Genomic DNA, 24577 nt, shown 5'->3' on the forward strand with positions numbered 1-24577 from the left:
TTGTAACAAGGTCAGGATGACTGAGGTTTTGTCCTAAGGCATTGATATCTGAGGTGTGTTGGAAGCACCTCTTCCCAACGTGCTCTTCCAACCTTCTGTCCTCATGCTTCCTAGGACAAATGGAGATTGCCTCCATGCTACATGGTGCATTGCTGAGGATCAATTCATCTCTTTCACCATGCTTGTCCCCACAGCTTTCCCCTACCTACTGCCACTTCCACACCCCTTCTTCACATAGATTGTGGGGAGGAGGGAGGGAAGAGAGATTACTTGTTAGCCACACCAAGGGGGATTGGGCCAGACTTTTCTGGGAGACAGGCCTTCACCTCTTCCAGTGCAATTGTACCTTGGAGAAAGGGCTGTCTCTTTGTTATGACCCCATACCACCACCCATTCCCCAACTGAATTTATTCCAGATGTCAAAACTACCTGTAAAAGCTTTGTAGGATACCATGAGTTCAGTGAAAAATAAATGATCAAGCATTCAGATTTACTGTTTCATCCTTCAGATGTGTCTATAAACACATCTGAATTTTTTTCACTTCTAGAAAAGCTACATTAAATATATCCTTAGAAGTAAGCCCCAATCATGGGACTTTGGACTTCTTTTTCCCTTGATATCTGTTATTAGTGGGGTTACTTGATGGTTGCAGTTTCTCCATCAGAAATAATCTCCTTTCCACTAGTTTCCTTGTATATTATATATTAGGTCTGTATGCTATGGCAAATGGGTATAAAAATATAATAAGAAAAATAAGACATCTCATTATAAAGTAAGCCTTCCCAAAAATGTAGAATTGTGCCTTGAAGCCCAGAGTTTGATACCAAACTTCTTTGTTCTTGAATAAATCTCATTGACTTACCAAGAAGAATCAACTGGGCCTTTTCCATTATTTCTCACATTCTACCTTTGTACAAATAATACAAAGCTCTCCTGGGCAGTATAAATCCATTGGTGATTACCTAGTCAACAAGTGCAGGTTTGGGCAATTGATTACAAAAAAGACAATCTATTGTTAACCTCTATAGCAATGCCTTGCAGAAAACTTTGATATAATTTGCTACTGACTAGTGCAGACCCTTGTGCACAGGTGAAAGATGCATCATTCGGGGTCTGTTTTGTTAAAGTTGAATACACTTAATGAGGCATTTTCTTTTAATTTTTTTAAGGTTTATCAAACCGTATACAGTGGCTTCTTAAATTCAGGAGCCAAATTTTTGCCCACTCACAAGCTAATATCATTCTCTACATTGAGTGAGAATGGATAGAGAATTTAGCAGAATGTTAATCCTAAACAGAAAACCCCCATCCATTGTTTTCAGTCCTTCCGCCATTTTGATTTTGCTTTTTGAAATGCTTGTGACTCTCTGCTTCCCCCATCTTTTTTTTTTTTGGTACAATGATTTTTGCCTTGTCTTTTCCCAGTCCGTTTCTGACCTGGAGAGATGTGCAGCATGTTATTGTAAGGACTTCCCGTGCAGGACATTTGAGCGCTAATGACTGGAAAACCAATGCTGCTGGTTTTAAGGGTGAGAATTTCTTTCATATTCACTGTCACAGGCAAAATATATTTTTAAATTTTTTTTCCAATTTTAAAAGGGGAGCAGGAAACAGAACCCACCCCTCAAAAGACACTTTTAATTTAGTGTTGGCACATAGAGCTCTTGATCTTTCAGTAAGCTTGAGACAAATTCCCTTTAATTCCTTCTTGCAGGTCAACTTTTGGAATAATCAGAAAAACTTTAAGTAATTGCTGGCCCATAAGAATTCCATCTGAATTGGTATTCCTTGCCATTATTTGAATGATTTTTGGAAGAGTATTTGGAGCATATTTATAAACCTGCTTTCTCTGATGAATATTTTCAGTCAACATGCTCTGAACAAGTTGCCTTATCAATTAACCCCACTTCACTTTAACTGTCTTTAGGCTATATTGATTGTTTTTCAAAAGATTTTATTTTTTACATGGCATCAAACTTCCCCTAAGAAAGAAAAAAAAAGCCATTTGCAAAAAGTTACCTTGAACAGTAATGAAAGAGTAGACCAAGATTTTCATATAATCACCTTGAATTTTGAAAACTTTAATCTTTGATAATTTCAGTTACAAATATAATTTTAGAAACCCTCTAAAGCAATCTTGAAACCAGTTTTACTTCCTTTTGCTGATACAGACTTTGGTGTGCTACCATTAGACAACCCATCTCATCAACCATTGTTCTATTTATGTTTGTCATGAGATCTTAACTAAGAATATTCTGTGTGCATTTTTCTAATGTAGCTGGTCAGTTATTTAAATCTTTGATTTTAAGTATTTTTTTATAATTTCTTAAATCATATTACCTACATGATTATCTATATATCATTTATTAAAGTTTTAAAGTGCATAAGAATGATTCTTGTATTTAGGGGTTACAGTATGTTCCTATACACAGACAGTATGGTATGAAAGAAATAGCACTGGGTTTGGAATTAGGAGACTTAGATTTCAGTGCTGACTCAGCTACTGACTAGTTGTATGACCTTTGACAAGTAAGTTCACCTCCCTGGGTCTCAGTTTCCTCAATGAGATGTATAGATTATACAATTTCTAAGATTACTTCTAGATCTAAAATTCTGTATTTCTTTATCACTTTTTTTGTGCACATACACACACATCCTTATGTTTTCAGGCCCCTATTTTTTGAATTATATCTGAATTTTATAAGTTTACATATAAAAAATGAGCATGAATATATGGATTATATATAGATTAAGAGTACAACCAAGCCAGAGCAAATAATAACTCCCCTGAAATACTCACATTATTTGAATTTCCATGGCCGATTTTCATTAGACTGGAACCAATGACCATATTTTACATAATTATACCTCCAAATAGTACAAATTTGAATAAATGTGACCACTGTATGGGATTCATTGTTCATACTAATCAGGATGTGGCTGTAAATCAAAACTTTAGAGACATGCAGGCACTGATAGAATAAAAACCATAGTTTTTCGATTGATTCTGCATTTGTAAAATATTCCAATTTAGGGATTTTAAACACTTTCCTAAGAAAGAAACAACTATCATTGTCTTTGATCATTAGACAATACCACTCCCCACTTTACTAGACTAACTACACCGTGCTGTAGGGCAGAACACAATTAATATTTTTAAAGTGATATTCGTATGACTCCATATGGTACTAACTTCTATGTAAGTCTTGGAGTTCTATGAAGATTGGGATGAATAAAAGGTGCCCCTGAATATAACCTTACCTGTGAAAGCAGACTTTAAGGGGGAAGGAAGCTAAACTAAACACATCAACCTCTGTGGAGTTTAGAAATCAACTTTAACCCAAATAAAAGCCCCAATTTTAGTTATTTTTTTGGCAGCTTAAGCAGAGCAAATGTTTCCAATAAAAAATGAAGCTCTCTTTAAACCTCTGTTGGTTTTGGATAGGGAAAAAGCACAAGATTTAGATTAAATTACAGCATCCAAACCTGAGCATAAAGAGGGTGGGGGACAGAGGGTTGTGTACCATTTCTGGCCAGAACAAAACTGCATTTTACTATTGCACGTGGCGATATTTAGCATAATATTTCACTCTCCTCCTTGACTGCTGCCAAGAGTAACAATTAAAGTGCACATTTTCATAGATGAATTACACTGAACAGGCTTGGTTCTCAGTGGAATTGTATTGTAATTTTGTTGATGACAAGGACCATATTTCATCTGAACCACTCTCACAATATAAAAAGTGAGAGAGGGAAGAAGAGGCTCTCTTTTTGTCCATTCCAAAACTCAAAAATCATTTCCCCAATTCACCCCCACCTTTAAGTAAAAGAAACTAAGGCATGGGAAACTATCAGCCTCTTTTCCAGAAATATAAAGGAATGGAGGGACAGGAGGAATGGAAGGTCACTCGGACTAAATAGGGGCTGACTTCTTTTTAAAGATGAACCAGAAAGGGTGAAAACCAGCAAAGACTTGGAAGGAATCCTCATTCTACAAAGATTCGGCAGGAACTAGCACTTAGAAGGGAGTCAATAGACTTTCTCTGGTTTCATGAACCACTGTCCCCTATGATTCTTTTATGACTTTTTCACAAATGGGGACTTTTAGACACATATGTTTCCATTCCTCACACACACAACTGGCCATCCCCATCTCTCCTTCTCTCTTCCATCAGTCTCCCTGAACACCCTGCACTAATGACATTGAATACATGAGATGCAATCAAAACAACTTGAGACACCCTATGCCTTTTCATCATGTATTGCTAAGGTCCTACTTGTTTACAATTGCTATTCATGACTTTATAATCATATCAACAATGCTCATTAAGTCCTTGGCAGTTGGATGAACAATTTACAATCTCTGAATCATTATTTTCTCATCCAGCAGCTCAAAATAGTTCCCAAAATTATGATAAAAAATGTATTTTTCTCCAACATAGAAGAGAAAGATAGAGATGGAGAGAGAGAGAGAAATGGATAGATAGATGGATGAATTCATTTCCTATGTCCCCAGACATTGCAGTCATTATGTAGATATACTGTTAGGAGAACTGGAAATATTACATAGATGTGATACAACAGGGAACATGCTTATTTGGAGTCAGAGGACCTGAATTTTCCATTCAGTTCAATAAATGTGACACTTATATAATACAGTCATAACATAGACTTAGAACTGGAAGAGACAAAGATAAACTGAGGTTGAGATGGAGATATCACCTAATACAGACATTGAAGCCACTGGGCAGATGCATTATTAAGAAAACCTGAATTTTAATACTGATATAATATAACAGAAAGAGTTCTGAATTTGGTTTCAAATTCTGCCACTTAATACTGATGGGACTTTGGGCACATCACTTACTCCCATTGGGTCCTCACTTTCTTTATCAGTAAAATGAAGGGACTAGACTATATGGTCTCTAAGTTCCCTTCTAGTCCTGAATCTTTCATTCTAAAACAGAGTGCCACAGATTAAAAGAAAAAAATAACCTCAGAACTAAGAGACCTGGATCAAGTGCTACCTCTGACTTGTACTGACTATATGATCCTGGGGAGGTCACAACTTCTTATTGATAGAGGCAATTCTCTAAGATTATAAATCACGGAGTTCCAAATACCAATGCAATCATAGGTTGAGTCTAGATGTTGTGCTGGACAGCTCACACTGGCTTGCCCAACTTTAAATACTCAGTGTGACACCAGAGAAACCTGACAAATCAAGGCTTGGCTTACTGTTGTGTTAATTATCTCTGCTTTAATAATGCAGATTAAACTTAAAAGTATGTGTGTACATACATACGCCCTCCCCCCAGTTATTACTCATAAGTATGAGCTCAGCAAGAGTTCAATAGAAGGCTCAGAGAATGAAATCATCACCAGAGTGGAGATTTAGTGACTGGGGAATGATGACATTGATGATGATGATGATAATTATAATTAATTACATTTGCATAGTATATTAAGGTTTGCAAAATGTTTTACAGCCATTATCTCATTTGAGTCTCACAACACCCTTGGGCTAGTCCCTATGCAAATAGATAGATAGATATGGGTATGTGTATATAGACATAGATAAGGATATAGCTGTGGACTTGGATAGATAAATAGATATAGAATTTATAGAGATCTATATGAAGATTCTATATGTGTGTATATACATATAGAATCCTAGTCTACCTATATACATATATAGAGAGATGACAGACAGATAAGATAGATAGATAGATAGATAGATAGATAGATAGATAGATAGATAGATAGATAGGGATGGACGGATGGATGGACAGATGGATAGACAGACAGACAGAGAGACAGACAGACAGACAGACAGACAGACAGACAGATAGATAGATAGATAGATAGATAGATATAGATGGACGGATGGATGGACAGACGGATAGACAGACAGACAGACAGACAGACAGACAGACAGACAGACAGATAGATAGATAGATAGATAGATAGATAGATAGATAGATAGATAGATAGATAGAGTCCTACTATATACTTTGGACAGCTAGGTGGCACAGTAGATAGAGTGCTAGATCTGGAGTCAAAAATTCAAATCCAGCCTCAAACACTTATTGTAAGACACAGACAGTCAGACACAACTGAAGTGACTGAATGATGATTATATACTATATATATGGATGGATGGATGTATCTGTATGTATATGCACATAGATATGTAAAGATCTTTATATATATATACACACATGTGTTTTTACATATATATGCATACATATTTGCATATATGTATGTAAAAATATATAAAATACACACACATACAAATATATTCACTATACCACACTGCTTTCTGTCCAAATACACACAAATTGCTCCCAGATCATCAAATAATACCTTTAAAAATCATCAGATGATAAGTTCATGACCTAGGTCCTCAACTCCTGGCACAAACTGATCCAAGCTTACCTGAGTCAGGTTAGTCTGATACATGAGGGCTTTCCCTTTTCTGGGATGCTACATCCTCTGTTAGGCATCTATTAAACAATGCAAAGTGTTCATCCAAGGAGGTTGGCACTGAAAAAGAAAAATGAAATTGTCTGTTGATTGTTCTATGTAATGGGAGAAAGTAACTATGGAGCCATCACTTCAGGATATTCTCCCGAGGGTGGGATTGCCCCAGGCTTTCCCACTGTGGGCCTGTGGGAAACAGAACCTCTGGTTCCTTTCCACCATTTCTCGAGTTATTCAGGTCACTCACCAATTCTGTCTATGAATGAAATAAGCTGACAGTCTGGTCCTTGTCTGTGATATCATAAGCATGGGAAACTCCCTCTTCAAAAAAAGGTGGACAACTCATCTGATTAGAAGTTTGAGAGTGTTGCTTAAGGTACTGAGAAGTTAAATGTCTTGCTTCTGATCAGAGAACTAATAATATATGTCAGATGCATGACTTTACCTTATCTTCCTAGTACCAAGTCTAGTCCTCTGTTCTCTATGCCCTATGGCCTCTTAAGCTGACAATTAGGGAAAGCCAAAAAATACAAGGTGATATTTCATTGGTTTGTGCTTTATAAGCTTTGGTTTAAATAATTTGAATATATAGGTGGAGAAACCCAGGAACCATATGAACAAAATTATTTTAAAACCTTTTTATGTGAATAAAATCAGATTTAAATAATCAGAGAATCATTCATTGTTCATGGATAGGCAGGGCCAATAAAATAAAAATGACAATTTTGCCTAAATTCATTTTTATATCCAATACCATCTCAATTAAATTACCCAAAAATTATTTTGCTGAGTCAGAAAAAAATATTAAAATTCATTTGGAAGAACAGAAGGTCAAGAATATGAAAGCTACTAATGAAAAAAAATTAAAGGAAGGAGGTTTTGAAGTACCAGATCTTAAACTGCATTATAAGGCAGTAATCATCAAAACTATAAAGCACTGACTAAGGTATAGAAAGGTAGATCAATGCAATAGTCATACAATTTACAGCAGCAAATGACTATAGTGACCTTGTGTTTGACCAGTTTAGAATGCATTTAATAAGAAGAAGAATCATAAAATAAAAAGTCTCAAGCTTGAATAAAAGGAGAAACCACACAATGGGGTTTTAACTTTTTTTTTTTTTTTTTTAGTTTCATTTTTTTCTTCAGACCTGTAATCACTTTAGAAGTTCTTCTCCAAGTAGCCTTAAAGCGTCACTTAGGACATTACAGGTGAAACTTGACTTCAGGTTGTTCTAAGTCCAAGGTCACCCTTTACCCACTAGGCTATATAGCCTGTCCAAAAGTGGACCCATTTTCCAAATGTACAATACATAAATAGATACCAACAAAGTGTTTTCTTGCCTGGTAGTGGAATAAGAATTTCTCATTTTAGGTAGCCCTTATTTGTTCATTTATTTGTTTGTTTCTTACCAAGGTTTGTTTCCCTAGTGTTTGTTCGTTTTGTATGTTGCTGATGAGAAGTAACATGGCTTACCAGATGAAGCACTGGTACATCTTGGAGTCAGGAAGTCCTGAGCTAAAGTCCTGTCTCTGCCATGGACCAACTGTGTGACCTAAAACATCTAGTTTGAGCAGCATTTCATTCACACCTATCCCCCCATTTACTATCTAAGAGTAGTCAGAGTACTCTTTGCTCCCTGTTACCACTTCCACACACACCTTCCACCAATGTCTTTCAGTAGCCTCCTCTCCCTTGAGGTCCATCTAATCCCAATGTTGTACTTCATCCATATTCTACCTGCCTTCTCTTCATGAACCCTACAGCCCAGCCATACTTCAGTAATTACTATTCCTGACACAGGAAGCTCCATCTCTAACCCCATGCATTGGTGCTGACTTTCTCTTTGTACATTTCACAGTGCCTGGCATGTATTGATTGTTGATTAATTGACTGACAACCTCAATGCCCCAGACAAAACTATGAGTGTCAGAGAAGATATGATCTATATCAGTAGAAATAATGTCCTGGCCACAAGCTCCCTCTCCTAATGAAATCACAGGTCCAGTTCCATCCTACCCCATATTAATATATATATGTACATATATATATATATATATGGATTATATTTAAAATACAAAAAAAAATAAAATATTATATTCTTCAAAATGAGAAACAAAGCTCATGCCCCTCTCAGAAGCATGGTAATGCAGCTAGTTAAGGGCAGGGCCATGTCTTTCAGGGACCAGATAGAAGAAAAAAATCTAATTGAATAACAGTTTGCTTTTTGAGGACTAAATCCCAAATTCCACTGCTATGTCATTGCCTCATGTGTGAAACTCCCAAGAAGTGGTTTTGCCATTTATACCTTTAATGTTATTTTTTTTCTTCCTTCACTTCTTTATCTCCCTCTCTATACATTTATTCTTTTGTTATTACCATACCACTACAGCCCTAAATACATTCAAATCCAATTTTTTGAATGACAGTCTGAATCTTCTCTACTTTATTTGTTGTTCATTCATTCCAGTTGTGTCCAACTCTTCATGACCCCATTTGGGGTTTTCTTGGCAAAGATCCTGGAATGGTTTGCCATTTCCTTCTGCAGATCATATTACAGATGAGGAAATTGAGGCAAACAAGGTGAAGTAACTTGCCCAGGATCAAACAGCAAGTGTCTGAGACTGCATTTAAACTCAGATGTTCCTGACTCGAAGCCCAGTGCTCTATCCACTGAGTCACCTAGTTTCCCCTTTCCTTTATTACCACTGGCAAATGATGCATTGAATTGTGGCCATGGAATGTGAGAGGGGTGATCTGAGGGGGTGGAATTTGTTACTTATACAATGTGACTGTGGCAGGTGTATGTAGTGAATCAAGTTCTAGATTGGGATTAGTAAGATCTGAGTTCAAATTCTGATTCAGACACTCGTTAGCTCTGTGACTCTTGGAAAATCTGTGCCTCAGTCTCTTCTGTAAATTGAGGATAATTCTCTCAGGGTTATCACGAGGATAAAATAAGATAATGTTTATAAAGCACTTTGCAAACTATTGAAGACTACATAAATGCTAGCTATTATCAGTATTATTAGTTATTATTGATGGCTAACATCCAGAAACTAAAATTCATATTCAGTTTCTTTTCCCTGAGAAGGCCTCCAGTTATTTGCCCAGTCATATGAAAGACATACAGTTAATCTTTCTCTATCAAAAGTAGAGTTTAATTGCAGTGCCAATATCAAAAAGCAAACCAGAGAAAGTAGCCACTCCTTAGCACAGAGCCTCACATCACTTTGCATATAATAGGCATTTAATAGATCTTTCTCAAATATGGCAAAATGTGATTTGGGAAGTGGCTTTTAGCTAGTGGGGTCAATGAGACCCAACCTGTGAAGGGCATTAATTCAGTCCTATGTCATCAATTCAATTCATGAAAGTCATTTTTAGAGATGACTGCTTAGGTATTTCTTGAAGGTTAGCTTGACCTGACTGTTTCAGTGTGGGGAAAAAAACTACAGAGGTCTTGAGTCCTACCTAGCAAATTGAAGTAGTCCCCCAACCCTGGTGGGGAGGCTGTCTCAGATATGTTCAAGGGGATAGGGAACTGGCCTAAGGAAAAGCTCCTATAGAATGTTTTATTTTAAGTAGTCCCAATATTCATGAGGCTTAGGTGCTACTGAGGGATCCGCAGTATTATCACTTCTCTTTAAGTCTGAATCCATGAGGCTAAATCCTAATTACTTTGCATAAGTTATGACCTTACCACTCCCACCGGTATGTGGGGATATGGAGGCTGAATTGCTGATTTACACTTCCCTTAACCTTTATCTTTAATCTGGGTTGCTGATGAGTCCTCCCAGTCATGTCTGACCCCCATTTGGGGTTTTCCTGGCAGAGATATTGGAGTGGTTTGCCATTTCCTTCTCAAACTCATTTTACAGATGAGAAACTGAGGCAAACAGAGTGAAGTGACTTGCCCAAGGTCACACAGCTACTAAGTGTCTGAGATTGGAATTGAACTCAAGTCTTCCTGACTCCAGGCCCAGGGCTCTATGCACTGCAACACCTCGCTGCCCCTTTGATCTGGGTATGAACTCATGATGAGTTGACAGCATGAAATGAAGAAAATCATCACTCTAGATATTTTTTTAATGTTCATATTTGGTTTCTGTGACTGTATGCAGTTAAACGATATTAATTAAGGAACAGGAATAGCTGTCAGATAATAAATTAGGACCTTCTGTCATCTTTACTAGGCGAAAGAATGAAAAAAATGTCATTGAAAATCAAAAATGACAACTAAGTGTGAACAAGTTTACCACGCCTTCCATTTCACTGCCCTCCCAGACTATGTAAGTCTCTTTTTTACTACCAGCATGTTGCTGTAAGTCCCCCTGGCTCTTTCTTTGAAGACCACTAAACTGCTAGATATTTTTATTTTCTAACTGATTTCCCTGCCTAGGGAAAACCATTGACAGTCTAACAGGCCTCCTTAGTCTCCCAAGTCTTAACTTTTAACAACCTTTATTACTTTTAATTGCCAACATTTGATTTCAACTGATAGGACTGATCATTTTAAGACGTGCCAATATATTTTTAATACCTGCCTGACTTGCTTTCAATTTGTAACACTTATTAAAAATAATCAGAGTGCTGAGATCATTAAGCATGCCACGTGTTGAATTGAATCTGAAAGTGTTTAAATGTATTCCATTTTTAACAGGAGCTTATGAAATTATTTCTGATGCATTGACATTTGAATGGACGTAGTTCCCTATTTTTCTTTTATTTCTTTGTACAAATGTTCTCCCTTTGACGGCTAGAGTGCAGATAAGATGGTTTGTCCATTTGCCTTACCACAAGTTGTACCTGTGGAATGCAAAAACAATTAAAGATGCGTAGAACATTTCACCTAGTGATATGCATAGCACATCCGTGGAGGGAGGTTAAGGTAAACTAGTCCATGCACTAGATAGAAATGGAATTAGAATCAGTTTACCCAAACTGGAAGCCTTAGTCCTACTTATAGAAAAAGTTGTTTATTTCTTTACTTATAAGTTACTTACCCAGAGGGAGAAGGATGTACTTATTCTACCCAGTATAACAAAAAGACTGAAAAGTCCCTTCATTATTTCGACCAGAGCATTATTATCTCTACTTGTTTAGATCACAACCTATCCATGACTTCCCTTCCTATGGGATTCATGTCCATGATTCACTCTATTAGAAGATCTTCTCAACAGTTTCTAGAATCTTTCTTCTGAATCTTTCTAAATTTCTTGGATTTATGAGCTTTCATTGTAGTATTGGCTTACTTCCTTTTATGGTTTTTAAGTGCCTCTGGTGATTTTTCGTAATCTAATTCTGGTACTAAAGTCATCATTGGTACCATATTTCATCATATTTATGCCCACCTTGTGTCTTTCCATTGGATCATGTTCAACTATAATTCTTCAATCATGATGTTCCATATTTTGTAGTCATGTGTTATCACTGGGAAAATACTGATGTCAAAAATATGGATTTTATTGGCTAAAAGAAGCTTGAAGTTATCAGGGTGCAGAGAAGTTGTCAAAATATTATCAAAGAATATAAACTTTGTCTTATTCATTTCTAGACATAGTTCATTATTAAAGTCATATGTTCAAATTCTACCTTGATACTTACTATGTGACTGAGCAAGCCACTTACCCTCACTGTGACTCAGTTTTCTTGTCTGTAAAGAAAAGTTTGGAATCAGTGACTTCTAATGTCCTTTCCAGCTCTAAATCTATCATATTGTTGTTCAGTCATGTCTGATTCTTCATGACTCCATTTGGGGTTTAATTAACGGGCCAATCATCTTTCAGATACGCCTTCCTAGACAGTTTTCCAAAGCATCCTGAATCTTAAAATCGCTACACATTTGACTAAAAGTCATAAGGAAGGCAAGATTCTATTGTGTTATTTTTTTGTAGTTCAGTCATTTTTCAGTCATATCTGACTCTTCATGACTCCATTTGGCTTTTCCTTGGCAGAGACACTATGGTGCTTTGCCATTTCCTTCTCCAACTCATTTTACAAGTGAGGAAACTGAGGTAAAAAAAGATTAAATGACTTGCCCAGGGTCACATAAATCCGTGTCTCAGATTGACATGGCTTTCTGACTCCAAGGCCAGTGCTCTATCATTATTGCACCACCAAGCTGCCTGTTTTGGGTTATTCAGCCATCACAAAAAGGCATTTGCTTGCCATAGAACTCGATAGAGACTTCAAGGCTCTCTCTGTCAACAGAGACATATCCCATGCTTACATTTAAAAATCCTGTATGATTTTTTAAAATTTCCAAATCCCATATAATTTTAAAAGCATAATCATAGATATCTAATATATATTAACTTGAAGCAATTTAGCATTTGGGATGCATTGAAAACCAACACATTTCCTGGCCTCAAAGAGTGCTGAGAATAGAATATTGCCTAACAAACAGTTTTTCAGTTAGGTACATAGTTTAATTTATTTTTTCTTGTAATACATTTGTTTAAGCATACAATCAAACAAACACACACACACAGAATATGCTACACAGCAAAATCCACCCATAACAACACCTGTAACTATCATCTTTAGTTCCATTTGCCACCCAATCTTTAGCCTCCCACTCTGTTACGAACTGTTGGCCCTCAGAGTGTTCAACACATGTTTAAACACATGGAAGCTTGGAAATGTCCCTTTGACGTGAGAGCTGTAGCTTTCTTCGCTTTGCTCAGTAGTACAGGGAGGGTATGTTTTCCCCTGAAGTACAGATGTGGATTGAAGTCCATGTGGTTTCACACTTAATGCCTGTCCTCTAAATAAAACAGAAATGTTGATGCTTGTGCTTTTTTTATTATCTATGTATGAAATGCAGTTAGTTAATATATACAGTTAAGTCTTGAGTGGTTTAGTGGTCTTACCACAGCCTTAGCAGACTGGTCCTAGGCCTACCACTGAAATTTTCTGTGGCCTTTGAGAAAACCAATGAACCACTTGATATCTGTAACGTGTAAAATGTGGGTAACAAATGTCAGTTATGAGAAGAACAACATCAACTGTATGTGCAAAGTGCTTTGAAGACAAGAACTTCGCATTAAGCCAGTCTTAACCACATTGACAAAACTGACCAGCCCACCGTTCCTATGGTAAATAGTACCATAGTTCAGTGCTTCTCCTCATGCCAGGATATGACTTAAACTATGGGGAAAATAGGATTAAACGACACATTTTGTACAGAATAAATATACAGAAACTCTTTCCTAAAAGAGAGTGTGATTTACCAGATTTACAGTGGCACAGTGAATGAACAGAGAGTCGGTCAAAGTCAATACGACTTGAGTTCAGACCTGCCTCTGACACGTCCTGGCTGGGTGACCCTTAGCAAGTCACTTCACGTCTTGAGGCTGTAGGCAAATCTCTGTGACTGTAAGGTGCAGACCTGCACTGTTAAAGAGAGTTTCCACACCCAAGAGTGCATTATGATAATGTAGATGTTTTTAATCTTATTTTGTGTGTGTCACAGATCCATTTGGCAGTCTAGTGAAACCCATGAACCCCTTCCCAGAATAATGTTTATAAATGCATAAAATCAAACACACAGAATTGAAAAGAAAACCAATTAAACTGAAATATCTTGAATATATGGAAATATATTAGATATATGTCTATACATATACAAATAACATTGAAGTACTGAAAGGATCAAAGTATTTTCCAAAAGCATCCCTATTTAAGGATCCCTAGTAAGGTCATCACAGGTCTGGTCCCTATCCTAAAATGTGATACAGACACAATACTTTATTGAGGTTTTTGTAATTCTATTCAGTTTTAATATTCAAACACTCAGCACATGCCTTGTACATAGTAGGCATTTATAAAATGTTTTCTGCATTGAATATAAATTTTTCTCTGCTGCATAACTCTGCTGCAACTGAGACCTTCCCTATTTATATGCCCATAATTTGTCCCTGATGGTTATCTAGCTGATCTTAAATTCCATGTTGCAAGTTGGTTTGAATTTGACCTAGTCAATTGATTCTTAATAATTTGTTAAAGGTATGTTAGACCTAAGTTTAGCCTAGTGGCTTTTTTTTGGGGGGGGGGGTGTTGTTTTTTGATTTGGGGGTCATTTGGGGGATTGTTTGTTTTTAGTTATTGGAGCATGGTCATTGTAGAAAGTGCAATAATAAAAGTAATGTGACTGGCTTCTTAATAAATACATCTCAATTTATACATCCAAATGGATGTGATTTTCTTCAAAGCCGAGCCTTTGGGAAGCTGTACTTAAATACCAAGGACGCTATAGGTTCTCAAGGAATTTTTTAGAATTGCTTTTGGAGTCTTCCAGATGTCAACTGGAATCTTTTCAGTGCTAGCAATTCTTGATCCTCTGAAGGTGGCTTTTTTTGTCTGTTTGTTTGTTTTGTTTTTTACAAACAGCCAAACAGATCAACTCTATTCAATTTCAGCATTTGAAAACAAGATGTCTATAAACCAACAACACTGGTTTTTTTGTCTTGTTATTTAACTGTCTCTGAAGCAATATCTAAAAAGAAGTCTCACAAATGTTCTGAATCCATCCAGAATCAATGGAGTGAGTGTAAGGACTCTTAAAGGGATAACACTCATTTTCACTTGTTAGTGTTGGTATGTTTGTTAAATGAAATCAAAACATTTTGCTTTATTGCCACATATCAATATACAGTAAGCTAGAAGTAAGATAAGCAATAATATAAATATATATGAGCACATTTGCATTTGCATTTGCATCTACTTTGAATGGTGGATGTGCACATCTGTCATGTAATGAGACAGATCCCAAAAATTACATGGAATATAGACAGTATCTATAAATGACAGATGTCCATCAGTGATGATCAGATTAGGATTTTGTATCTATAACTACAATTATGTTTCTTTTTAGTCTAACCGAAGGATTTCATCTTCATTAGGAAATATCGGAACTTTGAAATAGTGTTCACTGAGTCCCTAAAATGAAATATTGTACTGTGCCTTAGTGCTTTTTTGTCCTTATTCTTTCCTGTTCTACAGTTAATTAGATGTCAATTTAAAAATATGTTTGGAAAACAAAATTTTTATGTAAATCTAACCTATTAATAATATGGGCCTCCGCTGATGGACTACAATAGTGGACTCCATGACATGTGAAGAAATAGTACATATAACAATATGAATTTTTCATTTTTCAGTGGTGTTTGACTCTTCATGACTGCATTTGAGGCTTTCTTGGCAAAGGTGCAGGAGTGGTTTGCCTTATCCTTCTCCAGTTCATTTTACAGATGAGGAAATTGAGGCAAACAGGGTTAATTGATTTGTCCAGGGCTACACAGTAAGTGTCTGAGGCTGGATTTGAACTTAGGTCTTCCTGATTCTAGTCTTGGCACTCTATCTTCCCCAACAATATGAATGATCATATAGCTTATTATTTATCCAGTTCTTTATGGGCAAGCATAAATATTTACACATAGTTGACTGTGAAGGTGAGAGGAGGCATGACGTGGTCAATAGAGAGGCAGCCTTTGAGTCAGGATGACCTCAGTTAAGTTCTGGTGCTGAAAAATGCTAGCTGTGAGGTCATGGACAAATCTCTAAGTCTCCTGCTTAATTCTCTAAGATGTTAATTTACAGATGAATTGTTGATCTGCTTTTAGGGAATGAAGTTTCTAAGTGCTAGAAGTTCCTAATATTGATGAAATAAATCAATCTCAGTTCCAAATCTCTTTATCTCCCCCCACCCACAAAAACAACAAAAACCTCAGTGAAGGTGGCTTCATATGCTTATGTATTCATCTGTAGATAGATAGATAGATGAATGATAAACAAATGGATAGATAGCTCAATCCATAGTTTTACATACCAAATAGGTAAATATCTGTGAATCAACAAGCGTTTATCGGGTACCTAGTACATGTCAGGTACTTTAATGAGAATACAAATGCGAAGATGCATAGGACTCCAACCTTAAGGAGTCTGCATTCTATCTAAGTCAATAAAATATTCCTATAAAAACACAGACAAAATAAATACAAAGCAATGGGCAAGGGAGGGGTCACTTCCTGTAGAAGGTGATGCTTAATCTGAGTCCTGAAGGATTGTCTTTACACAGATATGTTTATAGATTTGTAGGAATAGGAAGGTGATTTACTGAGGATTTTAGGTGATTGTATTCTGTGCAATTGAAACAAGGTCATTGAAAAGTAGATGGCCTCATTTGCCAGGAGCAGGGGATGCATTCTAGGCGATCCCTACAGGGCAACGGCTTAAAGTGGACTCTCTAAGCAGCACCTTTTTACTTCATGTACCTTGCTGCCATTCTGGTGATACCTTCGGACCCCTTCTTAGAAAAAATGTTCTTAAATTCATGAAATAAAATATGTAGGATTATAAAGAAAACCAATTATGTTAAATATAGTTATCAAAGTACTTCTGAAAAACCAAATTTATGGAGCCCGGGTTAAGAACTCCTGACTTAGAAAGATGGGAGAGCAAGGCAAATTAAATATGAGGAAGAACAAGTAAATTTAATAGGGACATATGCAGAGAAACAAAGGGAGGAAGAAAGAGAAAGAAAATTCAAATGGAAAAAACCTTTGAAGCCCAATCTTGGTTTTACTTTTATATGGAAAGGCAAGAGGGACACACCACAGCGTTTGGCGGTGATGGATCTGATGTTCAAAATGACTCCCAAGCAAGACAATCCTAATTCTAGATCCATTGGTAGCAACTTTAAATTTTGAAAATGTGTTTTCAGCACTTATCTCAAAAATGACTTTCTTTTTAACTGATGGTCCTGACATGTGTAATTATCAATGCCCCCGTATATCAAAATTTGACTGTTTTAATATGGATTCAAACTCTTTTCAGTAATGATTTTACACATTTTTGGCTCACAAATGTTTTATTTCTGACCTTAGAACCTGTGACATTTAAAGAATTGTTAGAATCTCCTAGCCTCCTTCTAAACACTGAAATTTATGTTGTTGCAACATGTGATACTCTGTCTTTTTGCTGCAACCATTTTCTTTCTTTCTTTGAAAAAAAAAAAAGCAAAACCAGAGAAAAAAGATGCCTCTGAAAAAACCATTAAAGATTCCCAGACTAAAGGATGCCAATATAAGATTACTCTTCGAAACATGTCAGACCAAAAATTAGAGTTTTACTATGAAAGGTCTTTACAAATTTTCTTTGACTGAACTTTCTCTTCTGGATGCTATCGTACCATGTAACCTTGGAGAAGTTACTTATCTTCCTATTTCATTCTTCCTTTACTGTACAGTAGAAACAGTAACATTTGCCATTTGGCCTGACAAAGGCAAAATCAAAGTTAGTTAGTTGCTGTCAGCTGGCAAGCACCTTAAACTGCTTGTAGGTGATGGTTAAGAATACAGAGAATTGCTTGTGTCCCGGGGGTGCTAGAAGCATATGTTAGGCAGTAGTTTAAATTCATTACCTATTTTCTTCAGTTTTGTGTTAATATCCTTTCTCCCTAACATAAAGCAAACTCCAAATTGTCAATACCCTTATGTATCAGTATGTCTTTTGTGTTGCCAGACAGAGGCTACAGGGCATGCCTTCTTTATGTCCTATGTGTGTCAGTTTCATCTGGAACTCATTTGCCTTCTTTTCATGTTTCACACTCAGAAATATCTGCAGAGCAGAAATGGAAGGTATGTGTCCAGTTTTGTTATTAGCAAAGGACTCGATCCTGTATGTCTTAGGAGCCTGGAACATCCTTTGAATTTCAAACATATCTTGCTAAAGAGTCAGGCAAGAAAGATCAAAATGCAAGAAACGGTCCTGATTCAATTAACGAATAATTATTTATTAAGTGCCTACTATGTGCTAGGCACTGTGCTAGCAAAGGCAAAGAGAACAAAATCTACTCACAAGGACTTTACATTCTAACAAGAGAGACAGCAAATACCCATATGTATCCAGGACAAATATAAAGAGATTAAAACTGAAATAAATACTAAGGTCAATAAATGTAGCTTTAAGGGAATTAAGAAATTGTTTTATATCTTTTAATTCTTTTTATGGAAGGATGGCAAGAGTAGAAGAGAGCCTAGGAGTTAGGAAGTTCTGGATGCATTCAAGTCTCTCCTGTGGCACAGACTGGTTGAATGGTCTTGGGAAAGTCCTTGAACATCTCAATTTTTGTCAGGGAAGGAAGGAAGGAAGGAAGGAAGGAAGGAAGGAAGGAAGGAAGGAAGGAAGGAAGGAAGGAAGGAAGGAAGGAAGGAAGGAAGGAAGGAAGGAAGGAAGGAAGGAAGGAAGGAAGGAAGGAAGGATTAGAAATTATTAAGCTATTATTGTGTGCCAGACATTGTGCTAAGCGTGTTGCAGCGATTATCTCATTTTATCCTTATAACACTGGGAGGTAGATACTGTTATAATCCCCATTTTACAGCTGAGGAAATTGAGGCAGTCAGAGGTTAAATGGCTTCCCCTCAGTCACATAAGCTAATAAGTGTCTGAGGCCAGATCTGGTCTTCCTCATTCTAGGCCTCACCCTCTATCCACTGAGTCTCTTAGCTTCCTAAGACTTTAAGTAACAAAAGAATTATAAAGATCCTCATTGAAAAAGGAGGGCATTTCCATACCCACAAGTCCTTATAGAATGAAATCATAAGTCTGAATGGAAATAAAACAAAGCAAACAACAAGCTCCCTGACCCCCTCAAAAAAACTATCTCACCTCTTCCAATTGGGAATGGTCTGGCAGTTGGAAAGGAGAACCAATTAATCAATCAACTGGCAAATAATTACCTTGGGCAGCTAGATGGTGCAGAGGTTAGAGAGCCAGGTCTGGAGTCAGGAAAACCCATCTTTCTGAGTTCAAATCAGACCTCAGGCACTTACTAGCTGTGTGACCCTAGATAAGTCACTTTGCCCTATTTGCCTCAGTTTCCTTATCTGTAAAATGAGTTGGAAAAGGAAATGGCAAACCACTCCAATATCTCTGCCAAGAAAACCTCAAATAAGGTCATGAAGAGTTGGACATGACTGGAAAATGACTGAACGATAACACTATTTATTAAGTACATATAGTATGCCATACACTATGTAAGGCACTGTGTAGACAAATACAACAGTAAGATGGTGTGATCCAGGAAAGAAAGAACTGGATTTAGGGGAGGGTAGGAGATTGTCACACCCTAGCCATTAGCAGTGTTGATACTGATTTGATTATTATTCCAAGAGCAAGAGGAAAAGGGAGGGCAGTAGGATAGAGAGGCAGATGTCTGTGCTGAGTAGAACCTGGTGAACTGGTAGATGGTTGGACAGATGGCATATGGAAGGCCTGAAAGGTTTTATTTATGGCTCTTCAACCCATGCTTAGTACACCTTGAAACGAAAAGGACATTGACTTTCTCAAAATATATTTCTTTTTCAATGTCCTGTTCACACGTGGTTTTCAGGGGCCATCCAAGATAGCCTGCATTCCTGACTTTCTCATTGCCGCACAAAGGGCGTAGTATGGCCACGCTGTCAAAATCTCAAGCATCGTTGATATAAGGAAAATGCAAGAATGTGTAATGAGGCTTAAATAAAAACACACTGGTGCCTTCTCATTATCTTTGCTCCCATTGTTTTTCATCATGCAAATTAAAGTGACTGAGGAACCATATGTAAAGAGAGCATTTTAGATTTATTCAAATAGGACACAAGATTGTTGTGGAAATAAATTAGTTTGTAAACCCTGAAGTTCTATGCAAGTGTGAATTGTTTTTATAGACAGTGTGGCCTAATATATAGACAGCCAGCAAGCCTTGGGGCCTTTGACACCTACTGGCACCTAAACTTCTCAGGGTTCTAGATTGGCGGTATCAAACTCAAATAGAAAAGCAGGGTCACTGAACTGTACATAAGGATTCCTGAAGCAGCATTGTGACTCCAAAGACCACCCATGAATATTATCTATGTTTTAGTGTATTTCTATTTATTTTGTTAAATATTTCACAATTAATTTTTAATCTGGTTCAGCTGCCCTTGGGAATGTTATGGACCACAAGTGGTCTGTCTGACAACTTGGTAGAAGGAGCTCCCTACATCATCCAAATCAAGGGCTCAGTCCCTTTTAATCCCTATTATAATGAGTATAACAGTTATTGCTGTTGCTGTTCGGAGGAGAGCCTTATGAATTTAGGGTGACATAGGATATAAAGTACTCTAGTCCAAAGAGAAGTAGCTTGGGGAAGAAGAAGGTCTGAAACTGCTATATCATTTATATAATTCCACGATTGCTAACAAGGAGACATGTCGATTAATAACTAGGATGAGACATGGGGATGGTAGGAGGTGGAGTGGGGGAAATAGAGTTAAGGTCATGTAACTAATATATTGCAAAGATGTAGCACATGCATTCCTTCAGCAGAGCAGGAGATAGGGCAGTCAGAAGAGCTGTAAGGGAACTTAGGGGTGATCTAGTCTAACCCCTTTATTTTACAGAGTTGGAAACCACGGCCCCCAAAGTTTGTAAGTGACTTGTCCAAGGTCACACAGGTAGTAAATAGCAGAAACAGGAAGGGGAGCTGGGGAATGCGGAAAGAAAAGGTTTAGGTTCCAATTGTCTGTAGGAACAGTGACCTGAAGACCTTTTTTTTTTCTGTTTCCTCTCTCTCTCTCTCTCTCTCTCTCTCTCTCTCTCTCTCTCTGATTGCAGACTCTTCTTTTTGCGTTAGAGCCAATGGATGGTCATTTGTGCCATTTGGGCTCCAACATGGGCACTCAGAGCCTAAGGCCATAGTGTTTCTCAGTTTCTTCTAGTAGCACCGGAATGCTCCTCTTTGCTTCAACAGCCTGCAAGCTCAGTACCCCTGTGCTTTGTGCGAGGTAAATAGAGCCTGCACCAGCTGTAGAAACAAGTTCGGGAATTAGCACAACTTCCAGCATGATCCAAGAAGGGCTTAATGTTGTTGTATCTTTTAAAAAACAGAAGGATTTCAGTGCAGATGTCTTCATCCATCCTCATTTGAAATGCAGGAGATTTTGATATCATTGCCAGAACCTATAACAATACAAAGCAAATCCAAATATACAAGGAGAAATCCTGAGACTTAATAGGTTCCCAGTTCTACTTATGGCGTAGTCTTAAGGTCAAAGCAACACACAAAAGATACAATGACAGTCCAGGCCGCTGCCTGGCTAATTATAGCTGGACACATCCCTCCTGTTTTGAATATAGCAATGTGTATTCTTTTGCCCAAAATCTGAATTCTGACTCTTTGTACTAGCTATCATATCACTAGCCTTAAGGCATTTAAAAGCAGTGAAACTCCTTTCACACGCTGGGGAATCAGGATGATGGCTTCAATGAGGTTTCATTTTATTGTGATAGGAGAAGATGTTCAGGGTATACCCTAAAATTTCCAGTCACCCTTGAAATGTTCCCAATGAAGGGTATTGTGATCTCTGTTAACAAACAGGAAGTAGCTAATTGCCACTCAGTATCATTCCTCCATATGTACATGCCTGGTCAGCACTAAAAAAAAAAATAATATAAGCATGAATATAAAAGTATCTTTTCCATATTAATAGCATCTTCACACTCGGAGAGAATTCCTAATAGAAATGACCAAAGGCCATTTCTCTGCAAGAGTAGGGGAGAATATGTGTCATAGGTCAGACTCTTCCTTTCTCTCCAATCCTTACAATATTTCTTTTTATTCATGATGCCTTTAATGAGTTTTTTAGAGGAGTTTTTGGTAAGCAAGGGATTTTTAGAGCAAAAGAAAGTTAGCATCCCTTTCTTATATGAGGATACTTCCTTCATTCAACAGACATTTAAGTACTTTATATGTACAAAAATCTGTGCTTTCCTTCTGGAGCTTAAAAAGAAAAACGAAAAATGAAAAAAAAGAAAAATGGCTTAATCCCTGCCTTTAGGACACTTGTAGTCAGGAGCCATATCACATATACACAAGTAAGTATGATATAAGGTAGAATGTGATAATGGTAAAAGACAGAGGTAGAAGAGCATTCTAGAACAAAGTAACAGAAAAAATTCAGACATTTCCTACCTGTGTGACCCTGGGCAAGTCACTTAACCCTGTTTGCCTGAGGTTCCTCATCTGTAAAATGAGCTGGAGAAGAAAATGGCAAACCACTCCAATATCTTTGCCAAGATGGGTCACAAAGAGTCAGACGTGCCTGAAAAACAACTTACCAACAACTTTTCACCTTGCCAACATCCAAAATCTCATTCTACATTTTGAGAACATTGTGTCTCTGTTAGGAGATGGGTAACAAGATTCATCTTCAGTCCTCTGGAATTGTCGTTGGTCATTGCCTTGCTTAGAGTTCTTACCTCTTTCAGTGCCCTTTGTCCTTGTAAAACGTTGTGACAATGTAATTCTTTCTCCTGATTCTGCTCATCTCATTCTCCATCTGTACATACAAGTCTTCCCAGGGTTCTCTTACAGTCTCTCTTGTCATTTCTTATGATAATGGTATAATAGTATCCTATTACATTATATTTTAATTTGTTCAGCCATTTCTCTCAGCGATGAACACCCCTTTCATTTCTTAGACCAGTGAATTAAATTCACTGAAACAAGAACTCACACTAAATTGGTGTTAAGCTTTAGTCATGATTGCCAAATCTAAATCTCTGGCCCTGACTCCAGATAGAAAACATTATTCCTGACCTTTTACCTAAGCTCCAGGCTTATGTGTCTAGTTATATCGAAGTATCTCCATTTGGATGTTCCTACCATCAATTAAAGTTTAAACTATGAAAAACAAAACTTATTATCTTCATCTTCCCCTCCCCATAAACTTGTTCCTCAACCCAAATTCCTTATTTTCATCTATGGCACCATGATCCTTCTAGTAGGCAGACTCTAAACTTTATTTTTTACTCTCCCCCCTCCTTTATCTGCTAGGCTAAAAGTCACCAGAATATGCTAATTTCTCTTTTGTAATTAATGGCTATTCCTTTATCCCATCCTTTACCATTACTCTTTCTGTCACCCTACCCAAGGTTCTCACTATGTTGTGCTTGGTCTACTGCAAACAGCCATCTAAATAGTATTCTTGCCTCTATTCTCTCCTCTCCAATTCTTTGATACCTTCTTATCAGTCAAATATTCATATAACACCAATTTTATCATGATATTTCTTTGCTCAGAAGCCTACATTGGTTCCCCATTGCCTCCATGAAAAGGCATAGACTTATCTACCTGGCCTTTAAGACCCTTCTTGATAAGGCTCTGTCTATCAAACATTATCTCCTGTTGCTTCCCAAGAAGTAATAGCATAGCAATCACATAGGAGCAAGGATGTATTCTCTTTCTAGCCTCGTTGCTTTCCTTATCATCCCTCAATGTTCATTTTGGTCCCTCTCCAATCTTGTACAATGGTGTTTGCTATACCTAGAATGTATTCTTTATTCTCCTCTCACTGGACGTATCCATATTCTTTCCAGATTGGTCTTACCAGAACTTCTGCTCTTTGTGCATAGAACTGTGGGAACTCAAGTTTACCTCCATATCCCAATAAAGCGTTAAAATAGGTAGGACATTAGTGGTGGAATCACCACTATCAAAGAGAAAAATAAATCAACTAATTTTCATCTTAGAAGGCAAAATGGTGTAGTGGAAAAGTTTCCTCACCTGTGAGATGCCTTCTATCTCTAAATCTATGTGTCCCTCCGTGTGGGAAGAATTAGAGTGGAGGATTGTTCAGGAATAATCCATTGATGATGAACTAATAATAGCATATTTGGCCCCTGGATAATCAAGAGACTAAATAAGTATAGTTATCACCAAGTAGATACCCCAGAGTTGTTAGTTTGTCTTTCAATTAGTCTTTGCCAAAAGATCCTCCTTCCTCTGAATTCCATTAGTACAGGTAATCTTGTTCTCATTTTGATGAATGTGTGTGTGTGTGTGTGTGTGTGTGTGTGTGTGTGTGTGTGTATTCTTAAGGTCCTGAAAACTAACACAATGACAGTTCTGGCTGTGTTCTCAGAAGCAAGCCTACTTTTTTCCAAACTGACCAAAAAAAAAAAAAAATTATACTGCTTCTCAAGGATTACCACACATTTACTTTGAGGAAACTCAGACAATTGCTCGACCAGTAGGGAACTGGATAGAGGTGTAGGGCCTTAAGAAA

General features: G+C 37.2%; 1 protein-coding gene across 3 annotated transcripts in view; it reads left to right on the forward strand.

The window, feature by feature from the left end:
- PCSK5 (proprotein convertase subtilisin/kexin type 5) overlaps nt 1-24577 on the forward strand; it is a 602002-nt gene that overhangs the window by 327842 nt on the left and 249583 nt on the right. For 2 of the 3 annotated variants that reach the window (XM_072597475.1, XM_072597476.1), the window contains exon 10: nt 1427-1530. In XM_072597475.1, the coding sequence (XP_072453576.1) occupies nt 1427-1530 (104 nt within the window). Of the gene's footprint in view, nt 1-1426; nt 1531-10681; nt 10778-24577 lie in introns of all 3 variants that reach the window. The other variant, XM_072597477.1, reaches the window with a different exon arrangement.

This window comes from Notamacropus eugenii, chromosome 3 (genome assembly GCF_028372415.1).
Source record: "Notamacropus eugenii isolate mMacEug1 chromosome 3, mMacEug1.pri_v2, whole genome shotgun sequence".
Classification (NCBI taxonomy): domain Eukaryota; kingdom Metazoa; phylum Chordata; class Mammalia; order Diprotodontia; family Macropodidae; genus Notamacropus; species Notamacropus eugenii.